Raw genomic sequence first — 15,476 nt, 5'->3', positions numbered from 1 at the left:
GCGCCACTGGAAAAAGCTCGGCAGCTTTTAGTGCCAGTGTCGACAAAAAACTTGACGCTGAATCCGTGCACGTGAACATCGTCGTTCAGTGGCCATGCTCGCAACTGCGTACGCATTTCTCGCCGTTAATACGAATAACGCCGATCCGCATATTACGCATGGAGGCTAGCCGATGTGGATCAATCTCAACGTCGTCCAGTTCATGAATCACTACGCTTCGCTGTCTTTGTTTTCAGTCCAGCAGTGGAGCGGCGGTGTACAACCCTAGGGAACTTGGCTGAATGTGTTTCAGACCGGCAATCGGTGCCGGCTCTCGGTTTGGACGAATGGGCCAGATGTGTACGCGAACTCTGTACCTCGAAAAGGGAAAGCTTCCTCCGTGCCGGCTCGGCCTCCCTCCAGCGCGCCGCCAGGCACCCTTTCAGCCGTGTTTTCGTGCGGCGGCGAGAGGCTTTCCTGGTGTCGCAGTGTGCTTGTGAGCCACTGCAGAGTTTCGACGAACAAGGCCAAATCGAAATCCACAGACTTTTCAGGAAAAAACACTGGGGACGGGGCAGCTATACGGACGTAGCATGGAGTGTATCGCAGAAGCACACAAAGGTGAAGATCGGTGTCGAGCAAAAAGAAGGGGAACACCCCAGCGCGGCCCGACTTCCACTGACGGGATCTGTCTGTCTGTGCACAGAAGGCTGCAGACTCCAAAGCATCGTTTTCGGCGTTCACTGGCATTCGTCGTCCCACTCTAATTTTGCTTGCACGCGCCTTCTCGAGAGGTCACACAAACGCCCAACTACGAAGAACCAATCAAAGCACCTCTTTTCCCCCGCACATCTGCTCAAAAAAAGAGCTCCCGCGGCTTCCGGAGCGGCCTGGAATCGCCGGTCGTCCGCCTCTAAGTTCTTCTCACGCCGTGTGGTTGGTCAATCGTTTCTTCTCTGCTAGCTCCCCAAAACTTGCGACGTCGCTTCCTCCTCCGCAACGTTGTCCGCACTTCGCCCCCGCAGACGCTCACGCTGCAGCCTTTTCGCCTAGTCCTGCTCGAGCCACTGGCAAAACGCGATGAATCTCGGGTTGCTCAGATACTCGTCTGCTCCTTTCCCGACGTTCACCATGTAGGCGTACCACAGCGGCAAAGTTGTTTCGCACTCGAGCAATCCGCACGCCTGCATCGTTTCGACGAGCGAACAGAACGCCGCCGGGCTGTGGAGAGGATTCGGCGCGACCGTCTCCGAGTCGCCTGTCGCGTCCTCGCTGTCTCCGGCCTTCTGATTGGCGAGTTGCGACGACGGCACGCAAAACGCAGCTTGCTGGCAGAACGCGAGACACTCCGTCCAAAGCGGAAAGAAATCTGTCGCGACAAATCGATCCGCCGGCAACACCGCCAAGAAGAGCGCCTCCACGCGATGCTCCGCGAGGTCGCACCGCCAAACCTAAAAAAGCGAACACCACGCAAGCCTAAAGTCCAGACGAGCACCTCCTCCCAGATCTCCAGTCATCGACACAAACTGACACACACACTCACTTACACTCTTACACACCCGCCTGCTTCACATACTTCTCAAATAAAAAGACCACACACATCTACACGCGCGCATCTAAACCACGGCCTGCAACCATACCTACATGCACATGTAAAGAAAAATGCGTATGCGCAGGAATAGACATACACACACATGGAGAATCCATCTATACACACACACACGCGCACATATATACACACATATATATCTAAACGGATACATATATACATACAGAGAAGCATGCATGCCTGCCTCTATTGCTGCTTGGTATATCGCTGCCGTAGACGCCAGAACACAGTTTCCTTTCTGAAGGATACACGGCTTGCATCGACAATTTCCTCTGTCTTTCGTTTCAACGGACATATCGATTCGCACCCTCGCTTCACGCCTTACCTCCGGATTGGCTGGGCTTAGTGTCGCCAAGTGAAACAAGAAGGCGCGGAGTGCATGCCGCGCAGGAAGAGTCACCTTCGCCTTATCTGCGAAGAACTTTCCAGCTGCAAGGTACTCCTCGAGAGCGCACAAACGATCCTGTTGCTCCTCAAACGACGAACTTTGCAGGTATCCGGCACACAAAGAAAACAGCTTCTCGTCGAGGCCGGCATTGTAAGCCGAGACCGCCAGGGCCTCCAGGCCGACGCGACCCTTCGCCGAAACCGGGAAGATCGCGCAACTCAGCAGCTAGAAAACAGACACGAAAGAAGACGCAATGGATATAAAAAAGTATCAAAAACAGAAAACAGTTGACACAAAACCCTCCCAAACACACACTCGCCCACACTCTGCAACAATACACGCCTATATATATGTATATGTATTTGAAGATCTATGCGAATGCTCATAAAATGGGATTTCCTGTTTTTCCCTTGCATGTATGGGGAGCGTTTGTTTTCTTAAGGGAAGGCGACCCGGGTGCACTTTCCCAGTTTCAAACCTTTCTCTACAATGCAGTTGTGAGCACACAGAGCTCTATGCGGCTTCAGCACGGTTGTGAAGGATTCTCTGTGACGGAATCCCTGAATTTTACAAATCAAGACACTCTGCACGAAACAGCCTAAAACACGCACATGTGTAGGCACATACATTTACGTATACTCGCCCATCAACTCCTACATATATATATATATATATATATGGTTACCTGCCTATATTCACCTATAGCCGAGTATGTCGCAGAGCGCATCTGTGTGAATGGATCTCTGTATCTCTTCATTTCCACGTGCCTGGACGGCGGGGCTGGAAAACATATATATGTATATATATATATATATATAAAGGCGTTCCTCTTTGATTTCGGTGTGTTATGAGCCAGCGCGCGGAGGGCGAGATTCCTCACTTGATCTGCGCTTGGATCGTCCTCCGGACATCTGGAGAAGCGGGGAACTGGGAGGGCGACGGCGGGCGCGATGGAAGCGCCCGGCGAGGTGAGCGCTCGGTCTTCCTGTTCCACAGGTCCGCCGCGTGCGTCGCAGCAGACGCCTCTGCCGTCTCCGCCGACGACCTCCGCGCTGTGCTCGCGGGCGCTGTCTGGCTCTCTGGGCTTCGGCCCCGAGGCCTCGGAGTCTGGGGACGGCAGGTGGATTCGCGTGAACGCTTGGATCGAGCGCTCTTCTCCGATAAGCACATGCTTGCCGAGGAGACAGCCGCGAGAGATCTCGGCGCCGCGTTTCACGGAGGCAAAGGGGAAGAGAATAGAGTCGCGAATAACTGCGCCGTCAGCGACCTGGACGTGGTCCAGAAGAATCGAACCCTCGATGACAACGCCCTTGCCAATGGAACAAGACGCGCCGAGGAAAGACGCGCGCACCGACGAATCCTCGCCGACCTCGGTCCGGTCTTCCAAGACAGTCAGTGGACCGACTTCGCATCGACTCCCCAGAACCACCGAGTCGGCCTGGAGCAGAGAAAAGAAGGGGAAAAAACGGGTTACGGTGTCTTTGTGCGGCCAGGTCAGACAGCGAAACGCTAGAAAAAGAGACAAGATGAAAACGGTACCCCCGGAAACCTTTCTCCTCCGTCGCGTATACTCTGTTCTCGTATCGGCTGCTTCCCCGTTCCTCTTCTCCGCCCTGACCTCTTTGTCTCCCCCGTCTCTCTCGCCTTTTGCCTCTTCTGTTTGTGCTTTTCGGGAATCTATCTTCAACTCTCGTTCCTGCTCTCGTGGGGTTTCGTCTTCCTCACCTGATAAGTTCCGGCGCCCTTGTATCGGAGACGCGCTTGGCCGAGGAAAATCGAGAGAACTTCCGGAACGATCGGGTACAGCCACCGCTCCACCACGCTTTGGCAAGCATTGAAGTACGACCGCGGATCCGTGACTTGAGCGGCGAACGGTTTATATTCGGAACACATGGCTTTCTCCTGGCACCAGACAACCGAGAATACAGAAAAGAAGGCACGTGCTAGGAAAAAACCGAGGGAAGAGCTATGTGAGTGTGACAGCAGCTCCTAGAGAAAAACGCGTCCAAATATAGCAGCCAGCAAATCCAGCGTCTTCGTCTTCTATCTCTACACATGAAGATCTATCTGCATGAAGATAATTGTATATATATATATGTACATATGAGTATATACGCACACACACAACTGTATATGTGTGTGTGTGTGCTTGAATGCATCCGCGCATTTGTCGGGGCCCTTTCTTTACCTTCAGGGTGTGAGCGAAGACCGCATGGAGTTTGATATCGCGACGAACGACTGCAGGAATAAAATCCCTTGTCATGGACTGGAAGTCGAAGGAATAGCGGAAGATCTTCAGAACTTTCGGCGAGCAAATGTACACTCCTGCGTCGACGAGGTCGTAGTGTACTTCCAGGTTTCCCGAGCCCCCGTCGCCCTATGGACAAAAAGCGTAGATGCGAATAGATGGGAATAACCGAAGTCCCATCGGAATCTGAACAAAAACTTCGTGTCCCGCCCGATACAAAGCCATTCAATTATAAACTTGGACACGTTTAGATAGGCCACAAATCCAAACCAAGAGACGCCAAGGCGCTGCCGCCGGAGGCGGACCTACAAAACGAGGAAGAAGGGCTTTTTCACTCACCTATAAAGAAATATACAAATATACACATGCCATTCCAATACCACTAATAACCTTTGAATGCAGCGTTTCATGTACCTCGATCAAATCATATCTCCTAGTCTGAGGAGGCGTCTTCACGAGATGCTCAAACGCACAGAGAAGAAGATACGCACCAGACACGATCGCCCTGTACGTATCTTCTGCGACAGAAGGGAACTCAAAAGACACTCCCAAAGGCGCACCCAACTGAAGCGCTGCGCACCACCCCCAAAACCTTATGTATGCATGCATGCACAAACATATATATATATATATATATATATATATATATATATATATATTTGCATATGCATATGCATTTGGAGGCGCGCGCGTGTGTGTGCGTGTGTGTAGATAGGCAACTGGCTCTGTCACTGCTTCGGGACTGTACCGGCGCCTGCAGAAGCGTCATTTCGTCGACGCCAAGGAAGGTTCGGGAGCGAAGGGAGACACGCTTGATCATCTCTTTCGTCTCGCCGTTGAGGACGATGCCGACGTCGTCGGAGAGATGCCGGCGAGGCGACGCCGCAGGGAGAGAAGAGAAAATCTGAGTGACGAGTTGCTCGGCAGCCCGTCCCGTTTGTCTCTTTCCGCTTCTCGCGCGGTGGTTTTCGAGTGCGTCTCGGATGTCGGCGACGATGAAAGTCGTTGCAGAAAGCAGGAGGAAGTCTGAAGAAGTCAAGCAGACAAGCGAGAGAGATTAAGAGGGTCGCGAAGCGTCGCGCTCCGCATACCTGGAGGACGATCCGACCGATGACGCGGAGGAGACATCAGGAGGCCAGGCCCTCTGGAGTGTCTCGGAACCTGCGTCGGCGCGAGTCGTTTGTGCAGGAGGACCGTGGGGGATCTTTCCAGCCGTCCCTTCTCTCTTTTGCTGGCATTCGAGAACCGCCGTTGACCTGACGCCCCTCGACGTTTCCCGTCTTTGCTTCTCCCGGTCCTTTCTGGCGCCTGCGACCGCTCACCTTTTGTCAAATTGACGCGAGAGTCGAAATCCCTCAGAGCGTCTCCGAGAGTCTCGACGGTCGGCGCCACAAAGACCACCACGATTTGGAGGGGTTCCCCACGACTCGCAAATCGTCTCTGCAGAGAAGGTTGTTGTTCTTCGACAACTTTCTGGACGGCCTCGCCTTCCTCGTTGTTCCTCAGCAGCACAAAGACGTCGGTAACACCTAAACGGAGAGAGGACACGGCGAGGGCGTTCAGTTCCGTGACTCTTTTTCTCGAACTTCCTGTCCTTCTTCCCTCTCGTTTTGCCGGACTTCGATCCTTTCTCCGCGTCTATGCTTCTGCCTTTCCTCTTTCCCTCTGAGTCCTCCGCACTCTTCTGTGCTCCAGTCTCCCCTCCTCTGGCCCCCTTCCCTCTCCTTCCCTCGATTCCCTCTGTGTGGTTGCCGCGCAGAATCCGCGTCCCTCCGGCTTCGCTTTTCCCCTTTGTGCGCGCTCCTTTCGCTTCGCCGTCTTTTTCTCCTACCGTTTCGCGCGAGGAAGTCGAGAGCGAAGACAATCAGCGGTACGCCGCAGACTGGGAGGAGGGCGGGAGGGATCTCTTCGGCAAGCGGGAGGAAGTCCGTCCTTTCTTCGGGCAGCGAGAAGGCGCGGAGAAGAGACGGAAGCGAGGACGTGGCCAGGTCGGCCGACGACAGAGTGGGGAGGCGAACCGGCGCCGAAGGCGGCGCGAGAGAAAGGCTCGATTCGTCTTCTCGGCTGGCCGAAGCGGCAGGCGCAGAAGGCGGCGCAGACGGCCGGGGTTTCACATTCGCTCGCTTCAGTCCACTGGCGGTCGCCCCCGGAGCGCCCGCGGATGCTCCAACAGAAAGCGCAGAGAGTGCGCGCGAGACAAAAGAAGGAGAGGAGCGCGCAGGAAGGGGAGTCGAAGTGACCCTCTTCATCCTCTCAAGGAAGGAAGGCCAACGCTTCGCTTCCCCTTCCTCCCCAGGCTGCGGGGCTAGCGGCGGTCCGCCTTCCATCTTTGAAAACCAGTCGAATTCTCTCCCACCCGACTTCTCGTGACAAACAGTCGGTTTCCGCTTGTCTCTCGAGCCCGTTTCCCTCGCGATATGCTTTGGAAGGAGACCGCCTTCCTGATCCTCTTAGCTACCTCCTCACGGGCGGCCGTTTGCGCCTCAGATTGCCTCTCCTTGCGTCTCGTTGACTTCCAAAGGAACTCGAAGCCCGCGGCGCAAGATTTGCAGAGAACACAAAGTCGAGGGCGTGGAAAAAAGACGAAGCCTCCCCCGCGCCGCCTCGCAGCGAGGTGGACAAGGCACCGGAAAAACTCGAAGCGACAGTTGGCGAGAGAAGTGCGTCGCTCGAAGCCGCTTGGGGAGAGGAGCGCGTATTCGTTCGAAAAAAACTCCAGAGAGAGCGGAAAGACGTTTCACCGGGGTGTTCCTGATCTTCTCTCTCCTGCGTGAGGCCTTGCCGGAAAAAAATTTGCGCTCGCTGCACTTTGGCTGTAAACCGCTCTGTGTCTTGTGGCGGTGCGAGCGGACCCGCGCGGACGCCCTTCCGATTTCGAAGACTCGAGTTGAGGAATCGGGGAATTCCCGACTTCCTCGTCTGGGAAAATTCCGCAGACACTCAAACAAAATGGAACACGTGGAAAACCAAGCAGAGCCGCGCGAGGCGGCCTTTCCTTGCCGACACCGGGTGACAGCCGTTCGCCGGTGCCGGGGACCGGCTTCAACAAAACTTTTGCTTGAGATGGAAAAGAAGAAGATGACTGCTCACGTCCTATACCTTCAAGAAACCCTCCCCTTTATCTCCACGAAGCTAATAGAGGCGGCTAAGAAGCACGGAGGGATACAGCCGTGCATATGCATACATCGCCGTTGGAGGCGTGCACAAATGGTGGGACATCAGGGCGCAGGGGATAACGTGAAAAGAGACTTCGCCGGCGAAAAAACAGAGACGTCTGAGACTCTCCGCATTAGAAGCCTCTCGGCTGTTTGGTCCTCGAGGTTCGGGCTCTAAGAAGAGACTGCGCATGGCGAGAACGGAAGTCCCGTCTTGGCCTCCAGGACCCTCAAAAAAACTATACAGCCATACAGCGGTAACGCGTGCCCAGTGTGTATTTACGGAAATGCATGTAGATATCCATTCGCGACATGGACATTCATCGAGAGACGAACCCAGTCCGCGTTCCGTCTGTATCTCCCTTTGGACGCGTCTAGGAGAGACTGTGAGGCCAGGAACCGGGCTGAAGGTTTCGCGCACGCTTTCCCTGACAGGATTCCTCTCCACGCGCTTGCGAACATCTCTGCAGATATATATATATATATATGGAGATTGGAGCATTTCTTTGCGTCTCCGATGCGTTAGCGTCGCCGCTTTTGGCACAAGCGGAACGCAGAGCGGCGCGACGTCAGGAGGTTTAGATGCCTCACGATCTCAGCAACGCGAGAAGGCGCTTGGTGTTCGTCCGCGTTCGCGCAGAGAGTTGCCGACCTTTTCGATGCCGGGCGCGGTCTTGCTGAGTTCCGATTGTCTTGTTGCGCTTCCGGAGGCAACGCGCGTTTCCGTTTCTGCTCGGGAAGACGGCGTTGCCTTTTGGAAAACCCTTTATCTCGTGGAATCGGTGCGCAGGAGAGACAGAAAGGGGGTTTTCTCGGCCGCAGCCCCGTTGCCGCGCGTTTTTTCATTCAGGCGTCTTGTCCAACTGCCGCTCTAGATGTACGCGTACGTTTACAGCGGAACACGCCGCCGCACAGACGCGCTTCCGGCACTTCGCTCCGGAATCTTCTCCGTTTTTTTGCATCGGACTCGGGATTGCCTTTCTCCTCCAGAAATTCGAGTTCCTATTCGCGAGAAAACGCGTTTCCGACCGAGGCGACTCCGCGGCCACGATCTACGCGGGCGGTTCGCGCGCCAAAGAGCGCGCGGCAAAGCCCTTTGAATCGGGAGGGGCGAGTTCGCCGACACAGAGAGACATTTGAAAGGAAAGGCGAGGAAAACTGATATATCCCGTTTTTCGGTGTCGCTACACCGGCCGTCGCGGGAAGTGCTTCACAGGGATGCACGCAGAAAAGTGACCTCTCTTGACCGCCGCCGAGAAGAGAGTCGACGACGTGTGACACACGGACAAACGGACAAGACACGGACTCATCAAGAAGCTTGGATCTCGAGGCAGAACAGTGGCGCAGGGAACTCTCACAGAAACAGACGGTGACCCGTTGAAAAATCCCTCGCATCCCGTAGCTCTGCCTGCCGGAGCGCGTTCTCGTGTCTCGGTGTTTTCTTCTTCGTTTCTTCCTCTTTTCGGGGACAGGAACCTCTGCATTCTGTTTCCCTGCCTTCGTTTGTCAGCTCTCTTTGTAAGCCTCTTTCCATTCCCGTCCCAAAAGCTTTCGTCGAGCCTGCAGCCTCTCAGCGGCAGAGGTTGCCCTCAGCCTCTTGTCGCCCGCACCGAGTCGTCGTTCCCCTTTTTTTTTCATTCCCGGTCTATGCTCCGTCCGCGTTTCCACTTGCCTACTCGAATTGCCCAACTCCCTTCCCCTTGCAGCAGTCTCTTTCCTTTCCTCTTCCTCCGGTTCTTCCGATTGCTTCCCGTCAGCTCCCTTCGTTTCCACGCGGTAACCGCCTGGGGCTGCGCTCTCGGTCTTAGCCTCTCGGGCCAAAGGAACCGCGCGAGGAAAGAAGATGAGGGCCGCGTTGAAGTCGGTTGAAATCGACTGTCAAGACGAGACACAGGAGGGAGACGCTAGCGGCCGGTCTCCGGCTCGCCAGCCTTTTCAACCCCGGCAGAATCGGGGCGAACCGGGAACGGAGCGCAGCGAATCCGAGCCCCGCAGTCTCACTGAAGATCCCGTCCTGCGAGGCCGCAAACCGAGTTCTCGTCAAGAGGAGCTCGGACGCAAAGACGATCCGGAGCTCGATGCCGCAGCGGATTCGCACAACCCCCGTTTTTGCGAGAGAAACCTCCGAGTTTCTCGCTCCGGGTCGGACGGCCTGCGTGCGTCGCCGGAGAGGCACGGGAAGGTGTCTGTACACCCGGGGAGTCCTCCAGCGACTCCGAAGGCTTCGCTACTCGGTTTCAGCGCGCCGTCGCCCGCGAGCTGGTGTTGGATTTTGCAGAGAGAGGGAGCGCGCGGAAACTGGCCGGCGAGGGCTCCTGTAGACGAAGAGCCGCGCACGGACGTTTCGATTTGTGTGGAGCGCTCCGGGCGCGATGCGCGGCTCGAAAGCTCCGTCCCGCCTGGGCCTTCTGGTCTCCGCCTCGCGTCTCCTCCGTTCTTGCCTTCTCCCTCACCTGCCTTTCCGGCGCAACCCGGGGCGTCTGCGCCGCAGTGCCCAGCCGAAATTCCGCACGAAGGCGCGGATTGTCGGCGGCGGCTTTTCGCCGCGCCTTTCTCGTCGGTGCCGCCCACGGGGATCTGTTCGCCGTTCTCGGACGCGTCTTCGCTCTTCAGTCACCCGCCCTTCGGCACGATGCGTTCCACGTCGTCGGTTCGAGAGAGCTCCAACACCAGTCCCAAGACAGTCGAGGTGTGCTCGACGAACGCAACGAGTGGATGGTCGTCCTTCTCGCCGGTGCCGTCCGGCGGGAGTGTACGTACACCGCAACACTCCAGGCCGGGAAGCGACGACGACGCGAACTCGGGGCGCACAGACTCGAGTCTGGGCCACAGGCAGATGTGGCTGTTGCCGCCGCCCTCCCACTCGCTGAGCTCGTCGAGCCGCGAATGCCGCCTCCCCGCTGAAAGTTCGTGGCGCCGCCCGTCTGACGCGCCTACCAGCGACAGCGACCGGTCGAAGCGCCGAGGGAGGCCGGAGGGAAAGGCGAGCGCGACGGGAGAGAGAGAACGGGGGACTTCCGACGCCGAGCACGCGTTCTGGGCCTCGCCTCGCCGCTGGGACAGAGGCGACGAGCGGCGGAGCGATTCCGGGCGCCGAAGCGCGGCTTCGGGGTCGTGTCGCGTCCAGGGCAGGGGCTGCTTTTTTCGACTTGGGCAACTTCTTCGACGCTCGCCACTCGCCCCCGCACAAACCTTCGACGACGAAGACGAGACTCTCTACGTGGAGGGCGTCCTGCGGTTCTCCCGCTACCGGTCGATCCCCGTCGCCGTCGCGGTCCTCGTCATCTCCTTCCTCTACACCCTACCGTTTGTCCTGCACGGTTTTGAGGAGCTCCACCACACTCCGTCTGCCGAGCGACGCATTTTTGTCTTCTTTTCGTCTCGTCCTCCTGGAGGCTCGGCCCTCGACGCCGCTGCGTCTGAGCGAGGGGTGTACCCGGTGCGGGACTCTGACTACACAGCCGTCGTCCTCAGTCTCGTGTTTTGGATCCTCTCGCTCGGCTCTGTCTTCGTTTTCGCCTGCTTTGCCATCTTCGCCGCCTTCGTTCGGCGCATCGAGAAGGTTCTCTGCTGGGTGACAGCAGTTCACTTCACCGCGCTCGCCTGCGCCGAGTGCTTCCAGGCGCTTCGGACCTCGGCCTGTCCCGATTCCTTCCTCTCGGACGCGACGCAGGAAGCCGGCGGGTGCACGCGCGTCGACTCGGGGCTTACGCCTGAGCTCCTCATCATGCAAGTCTTCTTCCTGATCGTGTTGGACTTTGTCTTTTGCGTTCGCTTGAAGACGTCGCAGTGGCTGCATCTCTGTGCGGTGTCTCTGCTCTTGGCGCTGGCGGTCACCTACACCGTCGCCCTCCCGCTCCCTGCCTACCTCGTCGCCTCGCTCTGGGGCCAGTTCGTGATCGGCTGCTTCGTCCTCTCGAGCTTGCTCCTCGCCGCCCTCGCCCTCGAGACGGAACGACGAAGAACGTTCCTCCACTGCCAGCAGGCCAAGGCGCGCGTCGCCGAGCTCCAGGAACGCGCTCAAACCGACAAGAACCAGGGAAAAGTCGCCGTCTTGGGCCTCATCCACACGCTCAAACAGATGGACGCCTGCCTGCGGCAACTGCAGAACCTCGCGCCTGATGCCTCGGTACACATCGGAACGGGAACAAAACGCGGGAAACGCGCACGACGGCGGGAGGGAAACGACGACTTCAAACACAGAAAAGCAACTGGGACCGCGAAGAGAATGGAGAAACGAGGGAACCGCAGGCGAAGACGGAAAGAAAAAACCGGAGGAGAGGAACAGAGAGCGCCGAACCTGAGAAACACAGACTCGCGAGTTAATGAAGAGGCGCGGCCACAGAGAGTCGGATCGAAACGAGACGTGCAGCGGATCTCAAACACTGCGCAAAAGGCGCAAACCCGCATGCCGCGTCCTGTCAAACTGTGAACACGTAAAATACAAAAGTGGGAATGGCAAAGGGAGAAAAAGAGCAGCAGAGAAGCGGACGCACAGAAAAAGAAAAAGAGGAAGAGGAACAGAGGTGGGGAGACTCAGAGAGAGAAAAAGGGAGCCAGAGAACGAGAGCTATCCTCTGTGTGTCGCTGTCGAATGGGTACGCACTGTCCGTTCACCTCAGAATCACTTTCTCGTTTCTCTTTTGTCGGGAACTTTTCGTTTCCAGGACGTGGTATGCCAGCTGGACACCCTGCGTCTCCAGTGTCTCGGCATCGCCACGAGCTCCGAAAACTTCTACGCTGTCAACGTGGATTTCCTCCCCACCGACGTTCGCGACGTGCTGCATCTTGCGGCGCAAGACTCCTCTGAGGACGAGGCCTTCAGAAACACCCAAATCCTCCTGGGCGACAGCCTGTCTCCGAGGTAAAGGAAGAGCGGCATCCTCAACCGCCCGGCGTTATATGCCGACATGCCAAGTTACCTTTTCATGCGTCTGTAAATGTTGTATGGATGCATCCTGCTGTATGCCCCTGTGTAGATGCATTTGGTTTTGCGGACTCCCGTTTTTTTGATGTGCGTGCGTAGAGATGCCTGTGGAGAGTGAGTCTTGACTTGCCTGCCTACAGATCGGGGTATAAAAATGCACCCATGCACATCTGTATCTATGTGTGTGCATGTACACAAGTGGATTTTCATTCCCGTCCTTGGATCACTGGAAGCAGGAGTGGAGCCGATCGTGGCGCGTCTTGAACCTTTTTCATCTCAGAGAGAGTCTCGCCTGGGAGGTCTTGAAAAGCCTGTTTTCTCGGCCCGGCGTGTCTGGGGCTCTTTTCAGGTTTCACTCGGGAACCTGTCTGGTGATTGGATCGCCGCCGCGCAACGCAGCCGCCCAGTCGGTCTCGCCTTTACACAGCCGCAAAATGGCGCTTCTCGGCGAGATGGCAGCTGCTGGGAGAGTGCCAGGGCGGCGCGCCTCCTGCGAGGCCTGTGTCGGATCTTCAGCGGCGAAGGACAAGGAGACAGGCGAGAAGGAGAAGGCGAAGCCTGTGCAGGTTCCGCCTCTCGTCGAGCACGAGTTGCTTTCCCACGTGGGAAGTTTTTGGCCGCTCGACATCTTCAAAATCGACCGGGAATGCAACGGAAACGTAAGCGCGACAGGCACCGCGAGGCCAGAAAGAGCGGTCTTTCCGCCCGTCGTCAGAGATCCGACCACTCCAGCCTGAAGCGGAGACAGCTCTCCCTTCTCTCGGCGTGGGCTCCCCCGGCCGTTCCAATCTCAGTCGAGCAGAGCTAGCGCGAAAGGCGCGAAAATCACCAAGCTTAACGCACTTTCAAGACGCGACAGACAAACGGGCGGTTTGATAGCTCATCCCATTCGGGAAAGGCTGGGCGCGTCTCCCTCGCGTTTTGACTCATACTCGGGCTGATTTGTGTATATCTTCTCTTTCCCTTTTCAGGCGCTGCTTCACGTCGGGTATCACCTCCTGGATCCTCTGTTGGCTGCGGGATTCTTGTCCTGTTCGCGGGGAGTCGTCCTCGAGTTTCTCTACTCGCTGCAGTGTCTGTACAACGGCACGCCGTACCACAACCAGATTCATGCGGCAGCGGTCGCGCACATGGCGCTGTCTGTCTGTTACCTGTTGGATTTGTTTCATCCGACCCTCGGGGCGTCTCCGAGCGAGGGCTCGCAGCTCTTTGCACACCAGCTGGCCTTGATCGTTGCGGCGCTCGGCCACGACGTGGGGCATCCTGGCCGGAGCAACGCGTTCCTCATTCAGTCCTCCTCGACGCTGTCTGTGGTGTACAACGATCGTTCGATCCTCGAGAATTACCACGCGTGTCTGACCTTCTACACGCTGTCTCACCGCACCTGCAACATCTTCCGGGGGAAGACGGTGACGCAGTATCGGGACATCCGGAAGAAGGTGATTGAGCTGATTCTCTCGACAGACATGAGTCACCACTTTGAATTCGCCACTCGAATCGCTGCACGGCGCGAAAACCCAGACTTCAACTTCCGCGAGCGAGAAGAAGACCGCGCCCTCGTCCTCTCGCTGGCGATCAAAGTGGCGGACTTGGGTCACTGCGCCGTCGACTGGGAGGCACACGCCGCCTGGTCGGCGAGGCTGAAGGAGGAGTTCTTCGCCCAGGGCGACGAGGAACAGAGGCTCGGCCTCCCGGTGTCTCCGCTCTGCGACCGGTCGCAACAAGGCCAGCTGCCGCGAAGTCAAGCGAACTTCATCGAGTTCCTCTTCCTGCCGCTCGCCCAGCACGTCGCCGCCATCGCCCCCGACGACCGATTCGAGAGAACTGCCATCGCGCGCGCCCGACAAAACATCTTCTTCTGGGAAAGCAGACAAGCCGACATCGACGCAAACAACGAAGAGTAGAAATGCTCAAAGGAAGAAACGAACGCGACGCACAGGCACCGGAAGAACGGGAATCAGAAGAGGGGGAGGAAGGAGATGAGGCGACGCAGTGGACGAGTTTGAAGACAGGGACAGAAACCGTAGAGACAGCACGTGCAGAACGGGGGCTAACAGTGTCGCCTTCGCCCTTCGCACATTCCAGATGTAAACCAGAAATCCAACCCGGCTGTGGGGTGATGCCGTGAACGAGAAGCACAGACCGGGACGGCGTGCGGCTCTTCTGTTGGGGCGGGACCGGCATATAGAACACCAGGTGGAAGGGCGAAAAGAACTCGGAAAAGTGAAAAACCGGACGAGGCGTGGAGCCTCAAGAGCTGCGACACGCCGATAGTTGCCATACGCAGCCGATTCTCGCAGGAATCGTAGCCGGCGGAGACAGGCCACCTTCCGTGGAAACGGAAAAAGCGCTGGGGCCTTCGTGGCTCTCTTAGACTCTTTCCGACACACACTCGATGAGCAACAAAGTAACCGAACAGGAGCGAGACAGTGCGAAATGGCTCTGTTTTTTGCGTCGAGTTTAACTAAAATCCGGGTTTTCAGTGCCAGATGCCGCAGGCGCCGACGCGACGGGTGGGGGGACACATTTCCAGGAGAAACCGGCACGCGACGGAGACAAAGGCAGTCGGTATCGAAGCAGAAAGCGAGTTTACCCATCGTTTTTGGTGATACAGCGTTCACATGACAGAAAGCTGGAGAGTATAGCACAGGCGACACAGGCCGCGCGAAATCGTTTCCCTCAGAAAACTCGCGTTTTAAGAGACATGCGATCCCCAATGCAACGGGTCAGCGAGAGGACGAAATTTTTCTGACCTAGCTGCCTGAGCTTCACACACGCACAAAACTGCTGCACTGGGGGGAGATAGAAACTTGCAGGGTAGACTTCTGCGAGTGATCCTGTAGCCGTTAGACGCCGTGATAAGAGAGACAGATATGCTGCGCGCCGATGTCAGCGTCAGGAAGTGCATTGATCAAGAGGCTCATGCGGACATGCGCCATCGGTGAGGAGCGGCGTTCCATTGAAACAAATATGCCTCTAACAGTTTTTTATAAGGAAACACAACAAACGCACGCAATTTCAACTGCAGGTGTGCCGAGCTTCAGGTATATATATATATATATAAATATCCGTATAGGGGAGCGTGTGTGTTTATATATATATATATATATATATATATTTATACTTCAGAGAAGGTTATGCTTATGCAAATATATACATTTGTATAATCA

General features: G+C 56.5%; 2 protein-coding genes across 2 annotated transcripts; one reads left to right on the top strand and one right to left on the bottom strand.

The window, feature by feature from the left end:
- Positions 1-1,028: 1,028 nt before the first annotated feature.
- Positions 1,029-6,551, bottom strand: NCLIV_034670 (hypothetical protein; the record flags this gene model as incomplete). Its single annotated transcript, XM_003883668.1, has 8 exons — positions 1,029-1,430; positions 1,914-2,201; positions 2,857-3,414; positions 3,702-3,878; positions 4,165-4,353; positions 4,973-5,250; positions 5,547-5,753; positions 6,056-6,551. The coding sequence occupies 8 exons, from the start codon at positions 6,549-6,551 to the stop codon at positions 1,029-1,031; spliced, it is 2,595 nt and encodes an 864-aa protein (XP_003883717.1).
- Positions 6,552-9,222: 2,671 nt separating this feature from the next.
- On the top strand, positions 9,223-14,210 carry NCLIV_034660 (hypothetical protein; the record flags this gene model as incomplete). The annotated part of the gene is made up of 4 exons (XM_003883667.1): positions 9,223-11,508; positions 12,047-12,243; positions 12,656-12,965; positions 13,278-14,210. The coding sequence occupies 4 exons, from the start codon at positions 9,223-9,225 to the stop codon at positions 14,208-14,210; spliced, it is 3,726 nt and encodes a 1,241-aa protein (XP_003883716.1).
- Between the last annotated feature and the right edge of the window lie 1,266 nt (positions 14,211-15,476).

Source organism: Neospora caninum, chromosome VIII, assembly GCF_000208865.1.
Source record: "Neospora caninum Liverpool complete genome, chromosome VIII".
In the NCBI taxonomy this organism is placed as follows: domain Eukaryota; phylum Apicomplexa; class Conoidasida; order Eucoccidiorida; family Sarcocystidae; genus Neospora; species Neospora caninum.
The sequence above is the reverse complement of the archived record's forward strand: the minus strand, read 5'-3'. Positions and strand labels throughout refer to the sequence as shown.